Consider the following 18,283-nt stretch of genomic DNA (forward strand, 5'->3'; position numbering starts at 1 on the left):
GGGAGAATATCTTTGCCACTCATACTTCAGATAGAGCACTAATTTCCAGAATCTATAAAGAACTCAAAAAACTCTACACCAAGAATACAAATAACCCAATCAACAAATGGGCTAAGGAAATGAACAGACACTTCACAGAAGAAGATGTACAAGCAATCAACAGATATATGAAAAAATGTTCAACATCTTTAGTAATAAGAGAAATGCAAATCAAAACTACACTGAGATTCCATCTCACCCCAATTAGAATGGCGAGTATCAAGAACACAAGCAACAATAGGTGTTGGCGAGGATGTGGGGAAAAAGGTACACTCATACATTGCTGGTGGGACTGCAAATTAGTGCAGCCACTCTGGAAAGCAGTGTGGAGATTACTTAGAAAACTTGGAATGGACCTACCATTTGACCCAGCTATCCCACTCCTCGGCTATACCCAAAGGACTTAAAATCAGCATACTACAGAGATACAGCCACATCAATGTTCATAGTGGCTCAATTCACAATAGCCAGACTATGGAACCAACCTCGATGCCCTTCAGTTGATGAATGGATAAAGAAACTGTGGTATGTATATACAATGGAATAATACTCAACTATAAAGAATAATACAATTATGGCATTTGCAGGCAAATGGATGAAATTGGAGAATATCATGTTAAATGAGATAAACCAATCTCAAAAATCCAAAAGAGGAATGATCTCACTGATAAGCGGATGATGACACTTAATGGGGGGTGGGAGTGGGACAAGAATGGAGGAAGGAGGGACTGTATAGAGGAAAAAGAGAGGTGGGAGGGGTGGGGGGGAGGAAAAAAATAATGGAATGAATCAAACATCATTACTCTATGTAAATTTATGAATATGCAAATGGTATGCTGTTACTCCATGTATAAACAGAAACAACATGTATCCCATTTGTTTACAATAAAAATAAATTTAAAAAAATAAATAAAAAATAAATAAATAAAGTAAATTGACTTGGGGACAGAAACTGAAAGGACCGGAGAGGGAATATGTTCCTTAGTGGTCCCAACAGATATGACAGTCCTCCAGCTTATGAGGTCTTAATCAACAGAAGTAAACACTCAGATCTCAGCCGGATGTGGGGGTGCATGCCTGCAATTCCAGCAGCTCAGGAGACTGAAGCAGGAGGATTGCAGGTTCAAAACCAGCCTCAGCAATTTAGGGAGGCCCTAAGCAACTCAGTGTGATCCTATGGATGTGGCTCAGTGATTGAGTGCCCCTGGGTTCAATTCCTGGTATCAAACAAAACAACAACAACAAAATCCATGCAGATCTCTGGGTGTCACATCTAGCTTTCTGAATCAGCCTCTATAGTGGGGTCTAGGCCTCAGCATTGCTAATAAGACCCTCAATTGTGTTGGGGTTCTGGGAACTCTCTGGGGAAAAATGTAGGCCAGACTGCTACGACTTTGGTTTTTGGAGCTGGACAACCTTGGATTCAGTGCCTTCCCATAGGACTGAGAAAGAATTAAAGACTGTACCATACAATTCTGGGATGACTGTGAAAAAAAAAAAAAAAAGAAAGTCCATTGTTTAATGTTACTGTAAGGCAGGCAGGAACTAGAGAAGCAGAGCTGGTGAAACATTGTGGTTGTCTAGCATAAGAGTTCCTTCCTTACTGGGAGCTGTGTGCCTGAGATCAAGGCCAGAGCTGATAGGGCTCTTGCACAGAGCCTCCTCATGCAGGGCATTGCTATAGCAGCTAGGCATCCTGTGCCCTTGCACAGAAACATTCCCATGCACCTGGCATGCCACAGCCATGAAGTCATCAGAGGCCCCCAATCTCAGTCACTGCTTCCTCATCCTCTGTCACCACTATCCACAATAAGCATGTGTCACCACGCTCTGCTTCCCTATGTAATTTTGTTCCTTGCAGTTATTCCCTGCTTTGGCATCTTTTTATTTTTTTAAAAGCCAATGTTTGGAATTTTGCTGTACTTCGTTTATACTCTATTTTTATACTTATATTCTGTTTATCCCATCACTAAATATGCTTAATTCTGCCATTTCTTTCAAGTGGACAGTTTGACCTACATTTACATTCAGCATCTTTACTGATAAGGAAGCACTGACTTCTGCCACTCTGCTCTTTGTTTTGTGTTTTATGTCTTTGTTCCACAGTTCCTCCACAAGGTCTTTCTTTTAGTGAAAAAATAGGTATTTCTAGTGTGCTCTGTTAACTCCCTTCTGGTTTCTTTTCTTATGTATTTTTGAGTTGTTATTATTTTGTGTGTGTGTGTGTGTATGATGGTATTACTGGTGATTACAATTGACATTTTAATTTATAACAGTCTAGCTCAGATTCAGACCTCCTTAATTTTGATAGAATACAAAAAAATGCTTTCCTTTATGTGGATATTGTCACAAATCATCTCTACACATCAGACCCATCAATATAGATTTATCCTTATTGTTTTTGTAGTGATCTTTTCCATGATATCAGAAAGGAGGAATTATAAATTACAAAATACACTAGTACTATCTTTTATACCTACCTACATAGTTCTCCTTTATTAGTATTCTTCATTTCTTTCTGTGAATTCAGATTACTCCCTAGTGTCTTTTCATTTTAGCTTGAGGATTTCTTATAGGACAGATCTAGCAGTAAGTTCAGTTTTTGTTTATCTGGAATGTGTTAATTTTTTTCTCATTTTCAAAGGATAGTTTTGCTGGCTATTCAATTCTTAGTTTGGCAGTTTTTCTTTCAGTACTTTGAATGTCATTCCTGCCTCTGTCCTCAATGGTGCCTGATGAGAAATCATGTTATTCGTATTATAACATTCTTTTAAAATGTCATTTTAAAAGGCTACATAATTTTCCACCATATAAATTCATAGATTGAGCATCCCTAACCCCAAAACCAAAAGACTCCAAAATCCAAAACTTTTTAAGTGCAGACATTATTCCACAAAGTGGGAAATTCCACACCTGATCTCCTGTGACAGGTAAACATCAAAAGGCAGGCACACTCAAATATTGCATAAAGTTACCTTCCAGCAATATGTATCGGGTATGTGTGAAACAAAGATGTTTAGCCTTGGCTTCCATCCACAAGATATCTCATTGTGTATATTCAGATATTGCAAAATCTGAAACCTGAAAAAACTTCTAATCCCAGGCATTTCAGATAAAGGGTGTGCAACCTGTAGTATAATTTATTCCTTAGAGCGTTCAAATAAGATTATGAAGACACAGGCATATTGTAAGTGCCCCTTTTCTGTGTTCCTCTCTCCATGGCCTTCTGTAGAGTAGAGAGAGATCTCAGTGACTAGTGGTAAGCCAGGAGGTTGGGATGAGCAGTTCCTGTGTGTAGTGATCCACTCCCAGGAGAACCTCCTGGAAGAGGCTCAAATACACAAGGTATTTTGGAGCTGTTGGCGTAACAATCCTGGTACATGGCAGCTTCCTCCCATCCTTGTAACCCTAAATGATAACAGAACTTTGACCACTTTTAAATGGCCAGGAAAGGCAGTGTGGTAAGGACGCAAACTCACCCTCTGGTCTAAAATGAGATTACCTCCAGGCCTGTATGTGTGCACGTACCTGCACTTGGTTGAGATGTAATTCACCTACCATACTATTCACCCATGCGAAGCATACAGCCCAGTAGTGTAGGGGCATATTCACAGAGTTGTGCAATCATTACCATATTTTGGGTGTGATAAAACATTTTAGAACTGGATCAGTTCTCTTTCAATGCTAGACAGTCACTAATTTGCTTTCTGTATCAATTGATTTGCCTGTTCTTGATATATGATATAAATGGATTCATACAATATGTGGTCTTTCACTTACCTTAATGCCTTTATGGTTCATCCATATCGTAGCATGAATCAGTTCATTATTCCTCTATGGTGTTGAATAATATCCCACTGTATGGCAATACCTCATTTGGTTTATCCATTGATCAACTGGTGGACATTTGGGTTGTTTCTACTTTCTTGGCATAAGACAATTTTGTGGCCAGGTGTTTACATGGTTCTTGGGTTTATGATAACTCTGTGTTAACCTTTGAGGAATTGCCCAATTGTTTTCCAAAGTGATGGCACCACTTTGCATTTCCACCATCAATATATGAGTGTTCTGTCTTCTCCACTTCTTCTCCAACACTTGCTATTGTCTGCCTTTTTTCTGGTATTCATTCTAGTGGGTGTGACATTGTATTTCATTGTGGTTTAGATTTGTATTCCCCTGATGGCTAATGATATTAAGAATCTATTCTTGTCCTTATCTCTTCTTTGGAGAAATGTCTGTTCAGATCCTTTGTTCATTTTTAATTGTGTTTTTTACTTTTTTACTATCGAGTTGTAAAAATTCTTCGTATATTCTAGATACAAGTCCTTTATCACTGTCTATAATTTGTCAATATGATCACCCTATTCTGTTGGTTCTTCTTTCAGTTTTTTATGCTGGTTTTTGCAAGTTCCCAGAAAACTGTACCTCGAGGTTATTGTTTTGTGGTTTGAGACAGGTCATAATTGACTCAGAGAAGAAATGTGTGAGAAATCTAGGAAACATGAAGTTGAAAACCCAGAACAATTCTGCTTATGCTCTTAATTAAAGGAGAGATTATACACTAATTTGCCCTGTGGAAACTCTTGCTGAATCCAATGAAACAATGTTTTTGAGGGTATAGGAAATCTTAAATCTGAATGTATTATCTCATTGTTGGCCTTTATACCTTCAATCTGATAGGCTCACGTTGGCTTGCCAGAAGTCACACTAGGAATTCTTCCTGGTGCAAGAGGAACCCAGCTTCTTCCCAGACTCATTGGAATTCCTGCTTCACTTGACTTAATTACCTCAGGTCAGTGTAAACCTTGCCGGTGACTGTCTAGACCAATGTGAGGAACTGGACTAGTGAAAAATTATGACTTGACTACTTTTCCTACCACATAACCTTAAGGGGATGTTTTAACTTTTTTGTCTCTAAATGGTCTCATCTGTAAAATGGAAACAGTATCTTCCTTGAGGCTTTCTCAAATGTGACCATGAAGCCTTTATGTACAATCTCATTAATTATGAGATCTTGGGTCAGTTGTTTTACCTCTCTGTTCTTTAGATTTCTCACCTATGTGGATAATAATAGTACCTGCCATATGGTGATGTGGTGAAGACTGGTAGGTTAATACACATCATTTGCTTAGAACTCTCTTAGACATGGTAAGAACTCCATAAGGAAAGTGTACATAAGTGTTCATCAAATTTAGGGTTGTATTATAGTTTAAGTGACTGTTTATAGACACTGTGTTCATATAGGGAACATTGTATTCAGATCTGGTTTAGAAATTTTAATATCAACTAGAGTTAAAACCAGAATTTTCAGGATGAATTTTCAAGTTTTAGTTTACAAATGACTGAATTATTCATTTCCCAAGTTTTAAGATATTAGCTACAAATGGAAGTTTTTCTTCTCAGTGGAGAATGTGAACAATGTAACACTAAACCCTTGATTTGTCAAATGGTTATGTTTGTAACATTACAGAGATTTTTCAATTGAGGAAGCATTGGAGAAAAGAACATATTCATCTATTTACAACAAGATGGTGATATTAGGTCAGTCACTTTACCTTCTGTTCCTTGGTGAAGATCAGATAGTTCAATAAATTTAATGTGATTAGAACCCTCCGTGTAGAAGAACTCTGCAAGTGTTTGCTATGTATTATGATTCTCATGTCTGACTTTTACTGAATACAACTAGGATAAGTATCTTGGTGTTTGACTATAGTAAAGGAGCAAATTTTTAAAGTTTTGTAAATATAGTTATTTTGTTAAAAATTTTTTTACAGGCTGGGCACAGTGGTGCACACCTGTAATTCCAGTGACTCTGGAGGCTGAGGCAGGAGGATCACGAGTTCAAAGCCAGTCTCAGCAAAAGTGAGGCTTTGCTAAGCAACTCAGTGAGACCCTGTCTCTAAATCAAATACAAAATAGGGCTGGGGATGTGGCTCAGTGATTGAGTACCCCCGAGTTCAATATCCCCAGTGCCAAAAGAAAAAAAAATTTTTTACATATAATGAGTTTATCATTATTTTAAAAATTATTTTATATATAAAAATTTTAAAATTCTCAGTTGTCATTTCAAATACAGTAGAGATTGATAGATATAACCCATATAAACAAGAATTTTTTGTAATCCTTCATAAGTTTAAGAGTGTGAAGTGCCATAAGACCTAGATATTTGAGAATTGCTACTAGAAATATGTAGGTTGTTTTTTGCTTGTTCGTTGGTTGGTTTTGGTTTGTTTTTTTCCTGCAATACTAGGAATTCCACCCAGGGCCTTTTCCATACTAGGCAAACAATCTACTCCGTTAATACACCCCCAGCCCCTTTGTAAATTTTATTTTGAGACAGTGGTACTAGAGACCAATACAAGTGAAAATTGGTCCAAGGATAGAAAACACAGACAAAGCTTTAATGGACCTTTTTCTCAAGGAGAGGGGAGTCAGCTCTGGTAGAGATCCCACTCATTCTCTGAACAGATGAAAGAGTTAGTTTTTTGTATAGGAGTGGGTTAGAGTTTAGAAACTTAATTGGCTTTAGGTACATTACAAAGGTGTTTTTCTTTTTCTGTATGAGCACTTCAGCCTCCAGGGAGGTGTGAGATAGGTACGGTCAGTTGGGCAGTGTGGAGCCAGATGTCAGAATCTCTCCCATTGATGCTGCATCCTGTATGTCATCCTTGTCCTGTGATAAGATGAGCTGCTTGGCTGTTAAGAGGATGCACGGAAGGAGGGGTAGAAGAAACCAAAATCATGGGTGTGATAGGTTTAAGGCCCAGGGAATTTGTCATTAGCCCTTTTGCAGCAATCCCCAAATAATTTCACTCTCCTGTCTAGTTTATCCTTGCAGATGTTAAGACAAAGGCATCCTGGCTTTAGGGATGCACCTGGTTTTTGAGGTCAGTAAGACTATTGGAGTGAGAGATAGGGATGAACATATAGCACACTTTTTAGTGCAGAACAGGCTATGAATTCAAGGTTGGAAAGCAAGGAGAAGCACATGGCATACATTTATAGCTGACAGGCTATGAGTTATGTCCAGGACTGCATTTGTTCTTTTTCAGGGGACCTCACTGTCTCAACAGGGTCTCCCTAGGTTGCCCAGGCTGACCTCGAACTTGTAATCCTCCTGCTTCAGCTCCCCCAGTAGCTGAGATTACAGGCATGTGTCACTGTGCCCTGAAAAATCTATGTTTTGTTGTAAAAACTATAATACAAAACTGTGGATGTGTTAGAAAACAATATCATTCTATATGCATTAAAAATTACTTGGTTTTTTCTTTTGTGGTACTGAGGATTGAACTCAGGGGAATGCTGGGCAAACACTCTGCTACTGAGCTACATCCACAGCCCAGACTTTATTTAAAATGATGGGGGCAGCTTATTTTCCCCAGAAACAGCAAGATCTGGCCCTGCCAAGGACATCAGACTTTTCAGCACTTTGCCAGTATTTACTATTTACCTCCAATCCCCTCAAGAAAATGATTTGGCTCCCCTGAAATTAATTAATTAATTAATTAATTGAAATAAAATGAGGTGGGTGTGGGTATTATAAGTCCTACAAAATATTAAAGGGAGAGTTAGGAAAACTGAAAGCATTAAATTGATTTTTAAAATTAACTTACAAATTGCTTTAATTTATAATGCTATAAGTACATTTTAAAGAATGTGAGCTATTTAAAGCGTCTGGTTAAGAATTCTTGCCTTGGGATCTCCTGACGTTGACTTACATAGGGCTTTTCTTAACACCTGTTGGACAGGGGTTGTCACCTACACTGAGGACAGCCCAAGAAAAAAACAAGTTTAAAGCACAGCCCGAGGATATGATTTGCACATTCAGAGCCATTTCTTAGGTCCTTAGTTCTTTGAAGCAGAGTAAGTGTGTTTGGAACATGACTGACACCGGAAGAACAGCAGTGGTATTCCTTCTTTTTTGTGAAATCCAAGCCAGAAGAAACCATTACAGATGAAGAGCATTTCATTCCATCTGTGGGTGGCTCACATTCCCCTGCTTTGTTGTCCCAGAGAGTCCTTTAGTAGCAGGTTTCCATCTTCCATTTCCGTCCGCTCAGTGCCCTTAACCTGGTTAGGCTGATTGACTCACCCATGTTACTTTACACATGGAACCCTGGACCCCCACACCACTGCAGGAGAGGGTCTGGAAGCCTGATTTCAAGGGTACTCCCAGAAAAGTGTCCCAATACTGCTTTTCCAGCAGGACCCCTGAAAAATCACCGAATTATCTGTGTGGTCAAGAAAACCCGTTTGTACTTCTCTAAAGCACTCATAAGAACCAGGAATGGAGGTTTTGGTTGCAGAGGTGGCATCTGCCAACACCGTAAGGGCAGGGAAGACAAGGGAATTATTGCCACCAAGACTGATTTGATGATTGCTTTTGTGAAGTCAGAATTGTGAAAGCAAGTGCCTTGTCATTGTCTCCTTCCTTCTGTGCTTAAGCCACAACCCCTTCTTCAAACTGCCAGGACAGTTCTTTGTGATGCAAACCCTGATCAACTTCTGTAACTCCCTAGAGGTGACCTTCCATACCAAGGCTGCCAGGACCACCCTGAACAGCGGAGGCTGCCAATTCTTGGTAGATGTTTATATCCTGGGAAGACAGCCTCCTCTACTAGAAAGAACAAGGCTCTCACTTTAACCTCTTGTTTTATTTTGTTTTGTTGTAGGAAGACACATTTTGGCAGGTGAAGCACTCAAGCTGGGTATTCTGGATGAAGTTGTGAACTCAGACCCAGTAGAAGCAGCAATCAAATTTGCCCAGAGAATTTTAGGTAAGAAGATAATGATGATAATTGTATAAGATTGGAAACAAGCTAAATGTCCATTTTATCAAGGTACTCCTTAAATACTACATGGGACACCCATATGACAGAAGGTGATAGAACTTTTCAAAATGAATGTACTGACGGGGTACAGTGGTGCACGCCTGTAATCCCAGCCACTTGGGAGGCTGAGGCAGGAGGATCTCTAGTTCAAAGCCAGCCTCAGCAACTTGGCAAGGTCCGAAGCAACTCAGTGAGAACTTGCCTCTAAATAAAATACGTAAAAGGGCTGGATATGTGGCTCAGTGGTTGAGAGCCCCGGGTTCAATCCCTAGAACCAAAAAACAAAAAAAGAAAAAAAAATGAATGGACTCTGATATCACCTGAACTCTATGATATATTGTAATATTTAGTAAAAAAAAAAAAAAAAAAAAAAAAAACATCATTTTTGGTTTGCTAATGTTTAGTTTGTCATAAAAAAGAGGTGATGGGAAAGAATGTATTTTTGGGAGAATGGATAAATATTACAGTTGGTCTGTGTGCAAGATATATCTGTTAGGATTCACTAGAAATGGTGTGGTTGCCTCTTGGAATGGCGCTGTCAGTCAGCCAAAGCAGTTTAAAAGAGACTTTTTTTTTTTTTTACAGTTCACCCTTTTGTACTTTTGGAGTTTTTTTGTTTGTTTGTTTGTTTGTTTTGTTTTTTAATCACGAGTGCTTTTCCAGTGAAAAAAGAGAATTAAAGTTGAAATGGAGGAGCATACACACACTTCAGCCAGTAGAAGACACACTGTAACGTCCCACAGCAACGCCTGGGTCTCTGGAGCCCCTGCCTCTGAAGAGCAGGTTCTTTGGGGCTTCTCGCCTTATGCGCTCAGGAAGTTTGAGAGTTCCTTTGCAGTCTGTGGAGGCTGTCAGATCTAAATGCGGTTGCAGTGGGGTTCCTAAATCGTTCTTTGCACTGGGGCTCAAGGAAGACTAGGTCTACATTCACACCTGTGGTTCTCATTTGTAAAGCCCTTAGTTTCAATCATGACTTCTTTTCCTTAATTGATTTCCCAAGATTCTGAATTAGGAGTTATGTTACTTCAAGAAATAGATGAGGATCATGGTCTAGTACACTTGCACAATGGTCAGGTTTTAATTTCTACTCATTTCAGTTTGAAATTAATTTTCATTAATTTTAAAAAACAATAAAGTATAACATGATGTTCAATCTCAGCAGCTTTGCGTAGTTCCTCCCCATGGAGACATCCAAACACCCAGGCGGCATCTGCTGTAAGAATTGATCATTCAATTAACAGTTCTCACTTTGGACAATGATATACAACTATGTTAAGTTTTAATCATGGAGAGTAGAAGAGATGTGTAAAATTGCCTTTGATACAAAAATGCTTAAAATATAAATTTACATGATTTATATGGCTGTGCAGTTGCTCAGTGGTATAGCAGTACATCATGTAGGCAAAGCCCTGGTTTGTTCCTCAGTCCTGCAAAAAAAAAAAAAGTATCTTTACCCATATCTATGTGTACATTTACATATATATTATAGTTTTAACTACATAGAGTATGTAATAATACAAGAATGGAAAGGAAACAAAAACAACAACAAAACAATGTTTTGCCACCAGATTTCTTAAAGCAGTTTTTGCTTCTGTTAGGATTTTTTTCTAGCATACAGTGTGTTAATCTTCCCAAATATTTCTATATTGTTTTTCTCTACTTTTTGTTTGCTGTTTGTTTAGTTTCACCTATTTAATCATTTTGTGGCTCTTAATTGGCTTCTCTTGTGATTCTAGAATCAAGCTGTTTTCTGGACCAACACACCTCAGAAGGCCCCCTTAGCTTCACTGAGAGGTATAATTTCCACACAGTAAATTCATCTAAGTCGAGTGTAGAGTGGTGAGTGTTGTGACCGTGCACAGTTGTATACCCAGTGCCACACAAAGGTGCAACCCTGTTGCCCCAAGAAAGTACCCTCAAGCCACTTTCTTTTTTGGGGGGAATTGGGGTATGGGGATTAAACTCAGGGCACTCAGCCACTAAGCCACATCCCGAGCCCTATTTTGTATTTTATTTAGAGACAGGGTCTCACTGAGTTGCTTAGCACCTCACTTTTGCTGAGGCTGGCTTTGAACTTGTGATCCTCCTGCCTCAGCCTCCCGAGTTGCTGGGATTACAGGCGTGCACCACCACACCCAGCTTAAGCCACTTTCTGGTAGGTCCCCCTGGCTATTGGCAGCCACTGACCTGCCTCCTGTCACTGTAGTGTTGTCTTTTAGAATTTCATATAGATGGAATCCTGCATACAGTATGGTGTCTTCTGTGTCTGACTTCTTTCACTTAGTGTAATGTTCTTAGATTCATTGTTGCATATATTAATATTTAGTTAGTTTTTATTACTGAAGTACATTCCATAAAAGGGGCAAACCCCATTTTCTATATCTATTTATGAGTTATGGACATTAAGTTGATTCTACTCTAGACCACTACCCATTTATAAATAGATATTCTTTATCTTAGGTAAATACCTGAGAATGGGATAGCTGGGTTGTAAAGTAACTGTGGTTAGCTCTCACATGCTTTTTAAGCCTCATAAATGGAAAAAAAAATAGTGATTCAAAAATCACGAATTTTTCCATGAAAATTAGGAAAAACTGAAAACAAAGGGATTTAATAAGATCTTCTCACACTGCTTGTAACACATCCTATCTAGCAGTCAATAGGCCACTGATGTATTGAGGCATAAAAGTATTAATATTTTTTTACTTAGTGTTTACATTCATGGTAATTTGTGTAGAGAAATAATCACAGAACTATAAAAAAATTCTTTATCATTAAAAACAATGAAATATCTCAAATATCTAATTTTAGGGGAATAATTACTTAAAAGATGATAGCTGTCAACAAGACAATTCCATTTGGCCATTAAAACTTGTGTCTCTGAAGAAAACTGAAGAACCTGAAAAAATGTTTACAAAAAGCATTGAAAAGAAAATAGCCCAATATGAAATTTCACAAATGTCTGTATATTCACATACCTGTTTGTCTGAGGAAACAGTATCATGAACTATAATAGATTTTGTCAGAGTTTATATTGGGATGTAGGTAATAAAAATCTTTAATTAAAGAAAAATATTTATCTGTCCCTATTATCCAAGCCATTAATTAACCCAAAGGAGAAAAGGGGGCCAAGCCAGCATAGAAGGGGTGCCGAGTGATAGAGAAATGGGCTCAGGACTAGATATCAGAAGAAATGTGGACCACAACAAATTTCTTTGAGGGGCTTTATTTTTTCATCCATAAAAGGAAAAGTTTCCACAAAATTAATTGTTTTCAAACCATATTCGGATACTACAAAGGCTGGGTGGTTGGGTTCTCTTTGGTGTAGTCCTTTGTACAATCTGAGCTGCTTCGCCCTGTCTGATTTTGAGTTTAGTGACTAGAATCCCAAGAAATTCTCTGGGACATTTATTGTTTATTTTTTTTAATGAGTACCAGTGTTTGAAATCCTGTGACAGCTTGGTGCTGCTTTATCATAGATAAATGCTAGAGATATAAGGTAGAGAAATAGGACTGATCAAAAAAGGACTGACTCAGAATCTTATCTCTGCTTGCTTCTTAGGATCTCACAAAATGCAGAGTTTAGCTGTGCTTATTTATTTTGCTCCTTTCATGTTCAGTGGAGATTGTGTGCTTAAACTTTCTTTTTATGCTTCCCTTTTTTGTTGTTGTTTGCTTTTAAATATAGTATTAAGTAGGATTGTTTGGTAAAACAAAATCGATGAATTGACTTGATGGAGAGGAACCACAAAAATCTAATGAATTAGTTATTAAATATATGTGCATTTATCACAAATAAACGTATGCATACATAGAGATTTATACTTCCATAATGCTGGTGCAATTGTCTTGATGTGGAACAATGGATCCTTAACTTTCCTGTGTATCAGAACCTCTGGGATAGCTTAAAACACAGATTGCAGGGTTTCACTCATTGCTTTCTGATTCAATATATGGAGGGTGGGGACAAAGAATTTGTCTCTATCAAGTGCATAGGTGATGTTAGTGCTGTGTTCTGGAGACCACCACTTGAGAACCATTGAGTAGGGATCACGAAGGTAAGACTGGAGAAAACATGTTCTGGGGTCTATTTTTCCACATGGCATGCAAGCACTGCCTGTGGTCTTAAAGATATCAGCAAGTTAGTTATGAAAAACATGGTTAAAAAGCCAGATGACTCCTGTGGCATGTGAAGGCTATTTTAATTTAAATAACAAATGTAAGTATTTTCAATTCCCTTTTGCATTTGAAAAAAATTCTATTAATTCAGACTTTTTCCCTATCTACCACTCGAATGTTCAATCAAAACAAACAAAAATCAAAAATCAAAGTAGAAGATTATGAAGACATACTTTCCATATCTCATAAGAAAGGATGGAGAGAAGAGAATTCCCTGTGGTCAGTATTCCAGTCATCAGTTTTAAAACCAGTTATAGGTGGGAAGGGAGTATAAGAGGATACATATCTACTAATGTGTCTTGGGAAATTGCTGCAGATTTCTCTACAAACTCAACAACATATTCTGGAGAGTTGGCCATTTTAGCTAATTAGCTTTACACAGCTCAATTTTCTTGTTATGGGAAGCCCCCTAGACTACTGCGGTACAATAGATTTAGTGGAGGAATGCAGGATTCCTTGGCCAGACCTGCTTGCTTTGGCTCACCTGGGGAGGGGAGGGTCCTGTGAAAGGCCATCTCTTTGCACTTGCATGTGGCCAGCAGCTTCCTTGCTCCTGAACTAACTCCAAGTCCCCATGTGTTTATTTCTGGCATGAAGCTGCAAGTGACAGCAAAGACCAACACTCTGTGGCTCTGTGCCCACCTTTCCAGCAGGGATGGGCCCAGGCACGTCCACCTGGGAGCCTCAAGTTGGGGCTCTCTCTGTGTCCATGTGGCTGTGGCTCTGCTGGGCTGTTTGCCATTTGAACAACTCAAATTCTGCCCAAAGAACTTGGTGTATCGGTTCATTGGGATTTGTGGCTCTTAAAAAACCTTACTGGTTTCCTTGACCTTCCCCCTCATTTTACCTTTTGCTCTTTGTAATTTCTTTTTACTCTCTATGAACATTTATATAAACAAGTTTCAAAATACAGAGTGACCCTGTCTCATGTTGGAGGCCTGAGCACATGTCCACGTTGTGCCTCCTCTTGACCTGCTACACACTTACTGTGGGTGACCTCCCTGAAGCCTGTGACTATACAGTTGGTTCATCCTTTGCAGAACCTCCAGGGTGCCAGAGGCTATGCTTATCACAGGTAGGGAGGAGACAGATGGTCTTGTGTGTTGAGGAAGGGAATTGTGTGAACTGCATGCTGAGTTGCTCTTTAGCTTAGGCAGAGAGAATCTGTTCCCCTCAGGTTAGCAGGAGGGTGAAGAAGCCCTTGTCCTGCTCAAGGGCTGGGGTTGTGACTCAGAGGTAGAGCACTCACCTGGTACATGTGAGGCACTTGGTTTGGTCCTCAGCACCACATATAAATAAATAAAATAAAGGTATTGTGTCCGTCTACAACTAAAAAAAAAAAATTTTTTTTTTAAATGTCCTGCTCAGAACCCACCCTTCAGGATTCTTACCTGGGCCTTCTCCCATATGAAAGCTACAGCATTGCAGCAGGTCCAGATCCTCACATGGTGCATCTCTGACCCTTCTTGGTTGTTAAATATCTCCCATTACAGTTGTGATCAGATTGTCTTACCCAGATAACAGAGGGTAATCTCCCCTTCTCAAAGCCTTAACCTTAATTCCACCTATAAACTCCATTTGCCAGTAAGTTTACCTGTTCACAAGTTCTAGGGATGGGACATAAACATTTGGGAGAGGGTGCTATCCTGCCCACCATTTTAATTCTTCCTCCACATTGTGGCTCTCCATGTCATTTTATTCATTGGGTCCTTTGTAGAATGGAAATCCTTAATTTTTATTTCACTCAATTTTTTGATTTTTTTTAAGGATCATGCTTTTGTGTTATATATAAAAAGATACCATCTAACAGAACATCACATATATATTTGTTTTCTTCCAGAAATTCTTATAGTTTTAGTCAGTCAATTGTTTTATGATCAATTTTGAGGTTTTACAGATGTTGCTAGGTAATGATCTGAGTTTAATTAATCTTTTTTGCATGTGGATATTCAGTTATCCCAGCACCATTTGTTCAATTGAATTTTTGAAAATTAATTAGCCTTAATAGGATTTATTGATAAACTCCCAATTCTCTTCCATTGATATATAAGCCTACCTTTGCATCAATAGCACGCTGTATTTTTTAATATATGTTTTAAAGGTTTCATTAGTCAAAAGAATTGAGTTAACTTGATTTTATATCTCAGGTATTATCTCAGAACTGTTTTTCTTTAGACTCTTGACACAATAATATTTAATCTACTGTAAAGTTGTCTTGTCCTTGGAATAAAAATAAAATGTTACTTTCATGTGTGAATGAAGTAACTTAAAATTGTCTTGAATGTGTTAAATTCTATCCTCTATGACTAGATACAGCAATGACAAAGATTTTGGTATTAATGTTCCATTAAATATGCTGATGAATATTATTTACTTTGAAACTGGTTATCGTTATTGTTATTATTACTATATAATCTATTCCCTTTGTTTAAGTAATAGTTCCAAATCTCCGATCATTCTTCCTCCTTTCAGATCGACCTCTAGAATCCCGCAGAATCTTGAACAAGCCAGTTCCAAGCTTGCCCAACATGGACACCATTTTCAGGGAAGCCTTTGCAAAGATGAGGAAGCAGCACCCTGGGTGCCTCGCTCAGGAGGCTTGTGTCCGTGCAGTCCAGGCCTCCGTGAAGTATCCCTATGAAGGGGGCATCAAGGAGGAAAAGGAGCTGTTTCAGTACCTGCAGGGATCAGGGCAGGCCAGAGCCCTGCAATATGCTTTCTTTGCTGAAAAGAAAGCAATTAAATGGTCGACTCCCTCTGGGGCCTCGTGGAAAACAGCATCAGCAAGACCCATCTCCTCAGTCGGTGTCCTTGGTAAGCACTTGGGGCAGTTCATGGGCTTCTCCAAATGTGTGCATGTCAAGAGCTAACATCTACTTCAGGACACCAGGTACCAGGTTCTGTGCTGGACCCACTACTCCTGTGAGCTCCAGGAATTCTCACCCAAGTCCTTGAACTGCCTTCACTTCATGCGTGAGGCCCTGAGATGCTAACCTTTTCAACAGTGAGCTAAACTCGAGTGGAGTAAGGACCTGACCTTGGCTGTCTGCCTGCAGACTGTGGGCCCTTTTTACTCATCTCTAACCCTTCCCTGTGTGAATCTCTCACTCCTGGATTTCTGAAGTGATATTTGGAGCACATTTCAAGCATGGCCTTTCACTCTTGCAGCTAAACATTTGGAATCAGTTCTCTTGTCTTTCTGGTCCCTGGATGCATTCACTTCTAGCTCAAAACCACCATCACTTTGTGATGCAGTCTTCCGCTGCTCCCTTGTGCCCACTAGAATGCTCTGACATCCATTTGTGTCCTGGAATCAGCCTTTTTAAATGCCACACTGCCATAGGAACCTTTGTCCAGCAAGTTAGTTTCTAATTCCCCACCCATTGAATCATTCATTTTCTCCTTCACTCTCTCTGCAGGCTTGGGAACAATGGGCCGAGGCATTGCCATTTCTTTTGCAAGGGCCAATATCCCTGTGATTGCTGTTGAATCAGACCAAAAGCAGCTCGAAGCAGCAGAGAAGATCATAGCTTCTAGCTTAGAGAAGGAAGCATCCAAAATGCAGCAGAGTGACCAGCCTTGGTCAGGACCTAAACTCAAGTTCAGTTCATCTATGAAGGAGCTTGCTAGCGTAGATTTAGTGGTTGAAGCAGTATTTGAGGATATGAAGCTGAAGAAGCAGGTCTTTGCTGAACTGTCAGCCGTGTGCAAGCCTGAAGCTTTTTTGTGCACCAATACTTCAGCCCTGGATGTGGACGAGATTGCTTCTTCCACTGATCGACCTCACTTGGTCATTGGCACGCACTTCTTCTCACCAGCTCATGTTATGAAGTTGTTAGAAGTTATTCCTAGCCGACACTCTTCCCCCACCACCATTGCCACTGTTATGAGCCTATCTAAAAAGATTAGGAAGATTGGTGTAGTCGTAGGCAACTGCCATGGCTTTGTTGGGAATCGAATGCTGGCTCCTTATTATAACCAGACGTATTTCTTGTTAGAAGAAGGTAGCAAGCCAGAGGAGATAGATCATGTGCTGGAGGAGTTTGGTTTTAAAATGGGACCCTTTCATGTGTCTGACCTTGCTGGGTTGGATGTGGGCTGGAAAATTCGCCAGGGGCAAGGTCTTACTGGACCTGCATTGCCTCCTGGCACTCCTGCTCGAAAGCGGGGTAACAGAAGATACTGCCCCATTCCTGATATGCTCTGTGAATCAGGACGGTATGGGCAAAAGACAGGGAAGGGTTGGTATCAATATGACAAGCCATTGGGAAGGATTCACAAGCCTGATCCCTGGCTTTCCAAATTTCTGTCAGAGTACAGAGAAACTCATCATATTGAACCCCGTGTCATTAGCCAGGATGAGATCCGTGAGCGCTGCTTGTATGCACTTATCAATGAAGCGTTCCGTATCTTGGGAGAAGGGATGGCTGCTGGCCCAGAGCACATCGACGTCATCTACTTGCATGGGTATGGCTGGCCAAGGCACAGGGGTGGGCCCATGTTCTATGCTTCCACAGTTGGGCTGCCCACAGTTCTGGAGAAGCTGCAGAAGTACTACAGGCAGAATCCTGATATTCCCCAACTGGAGCCCAGCGACTATCTGAAAAAGCTGGCTTCCCAGGGAAACCCTCCTCTGAAAGAATGGCAAAGCTTGGCAGGGCCCCCCAGCAGTAAATTGTGATTCAGCCTCCCAGGCTGTGCCTCACATGCGGGCATGGGGGAAAACTCACTGAATTTCAATAAAGTTAATTCCAAGAATCCAGAGTAAGATTACTCTGAAATGTGAAGTAAAGGAAATAATCAGTTAGTTAAACCTTGTCTTTGGTTCTTTTGCTTATTCATTCTAATGAAGGAAATCTTTAGGAATGTGCTTTCTATGCCTTTGAATGTGTTCCTTTGAAATAAATTTCATGATCAATGCAGTTAAGTCATAAATTTCTTTTATCTTTTTATTCTCACTTATAATTAATGGCAAATCCTATGGGTCATACATGCACACAGTCAGTGAGCACCTCCTGAGCTCATGGTAGACCTAGGGTTCATAGGCATTAAACCAGCCTGGAAGCCTGTGTTGAAGTTGGGTCTGTACCCTCAGAGGTAGGCTGGAGATGACTCATAGGGTAGAGTCAGCAGTGAGTCCCCTATGGGGAGGCATGGAACACTGCCCAAGGAGAAACATTAGTGGCCAGAAAGAGTCCCCACCCAGTTGGAAATTGGTGCGGGCACCAAGTAGT

General features: G+C 39.8%; 1 protein-coding gene across 1 annotated transcript in view; it reads left to right on the plus strand.

The window, feature by feature from the left end:
* EHHADH (enoyl-CoA hydratase and 3-hydroxyacyl CoA dehydrogenase) overlaps positions 1-17,971 on the plus strand; it is a 35,113-nt gene extending 17,142 nt beyond the window's left edge. The window contains exons 4-7 of the mRNA XM_079100613.1: positions 4,720-4,831; positions 8,712-8,816; positions 15,522-15,863; positions 16,469-17,971. Coding sequence (XP_078956739.1) covers positions 4,720-4,831; positions 8,712-8,816; positions 15,522-15,863; positions 16,469-17,730 — 1,821 coding nt within the window. The 3' untranslated portion in view covers positions 17,731-17,971. The remainder of the gene's footprint in view (positions 1-4,719; positions 4,832-8,711; positions 8,817-15,521; positions 15,864-16,468) is intronic.
* Positions 17,972-18,283: the final 312 nt, after the last annotated feature.

This window comes from Sciurus vulgaris (assembly GCF_902686455.1).
Source record: "Sciurus vulgaris genome assembly, chromosome: 10".
Classification (NCBI taxonomy): Eukaryota; Metazoa; Chordata; class Mammalia; order Rodentia; family Sciuridae; genus Sciurus; species Sciurus vulgaris.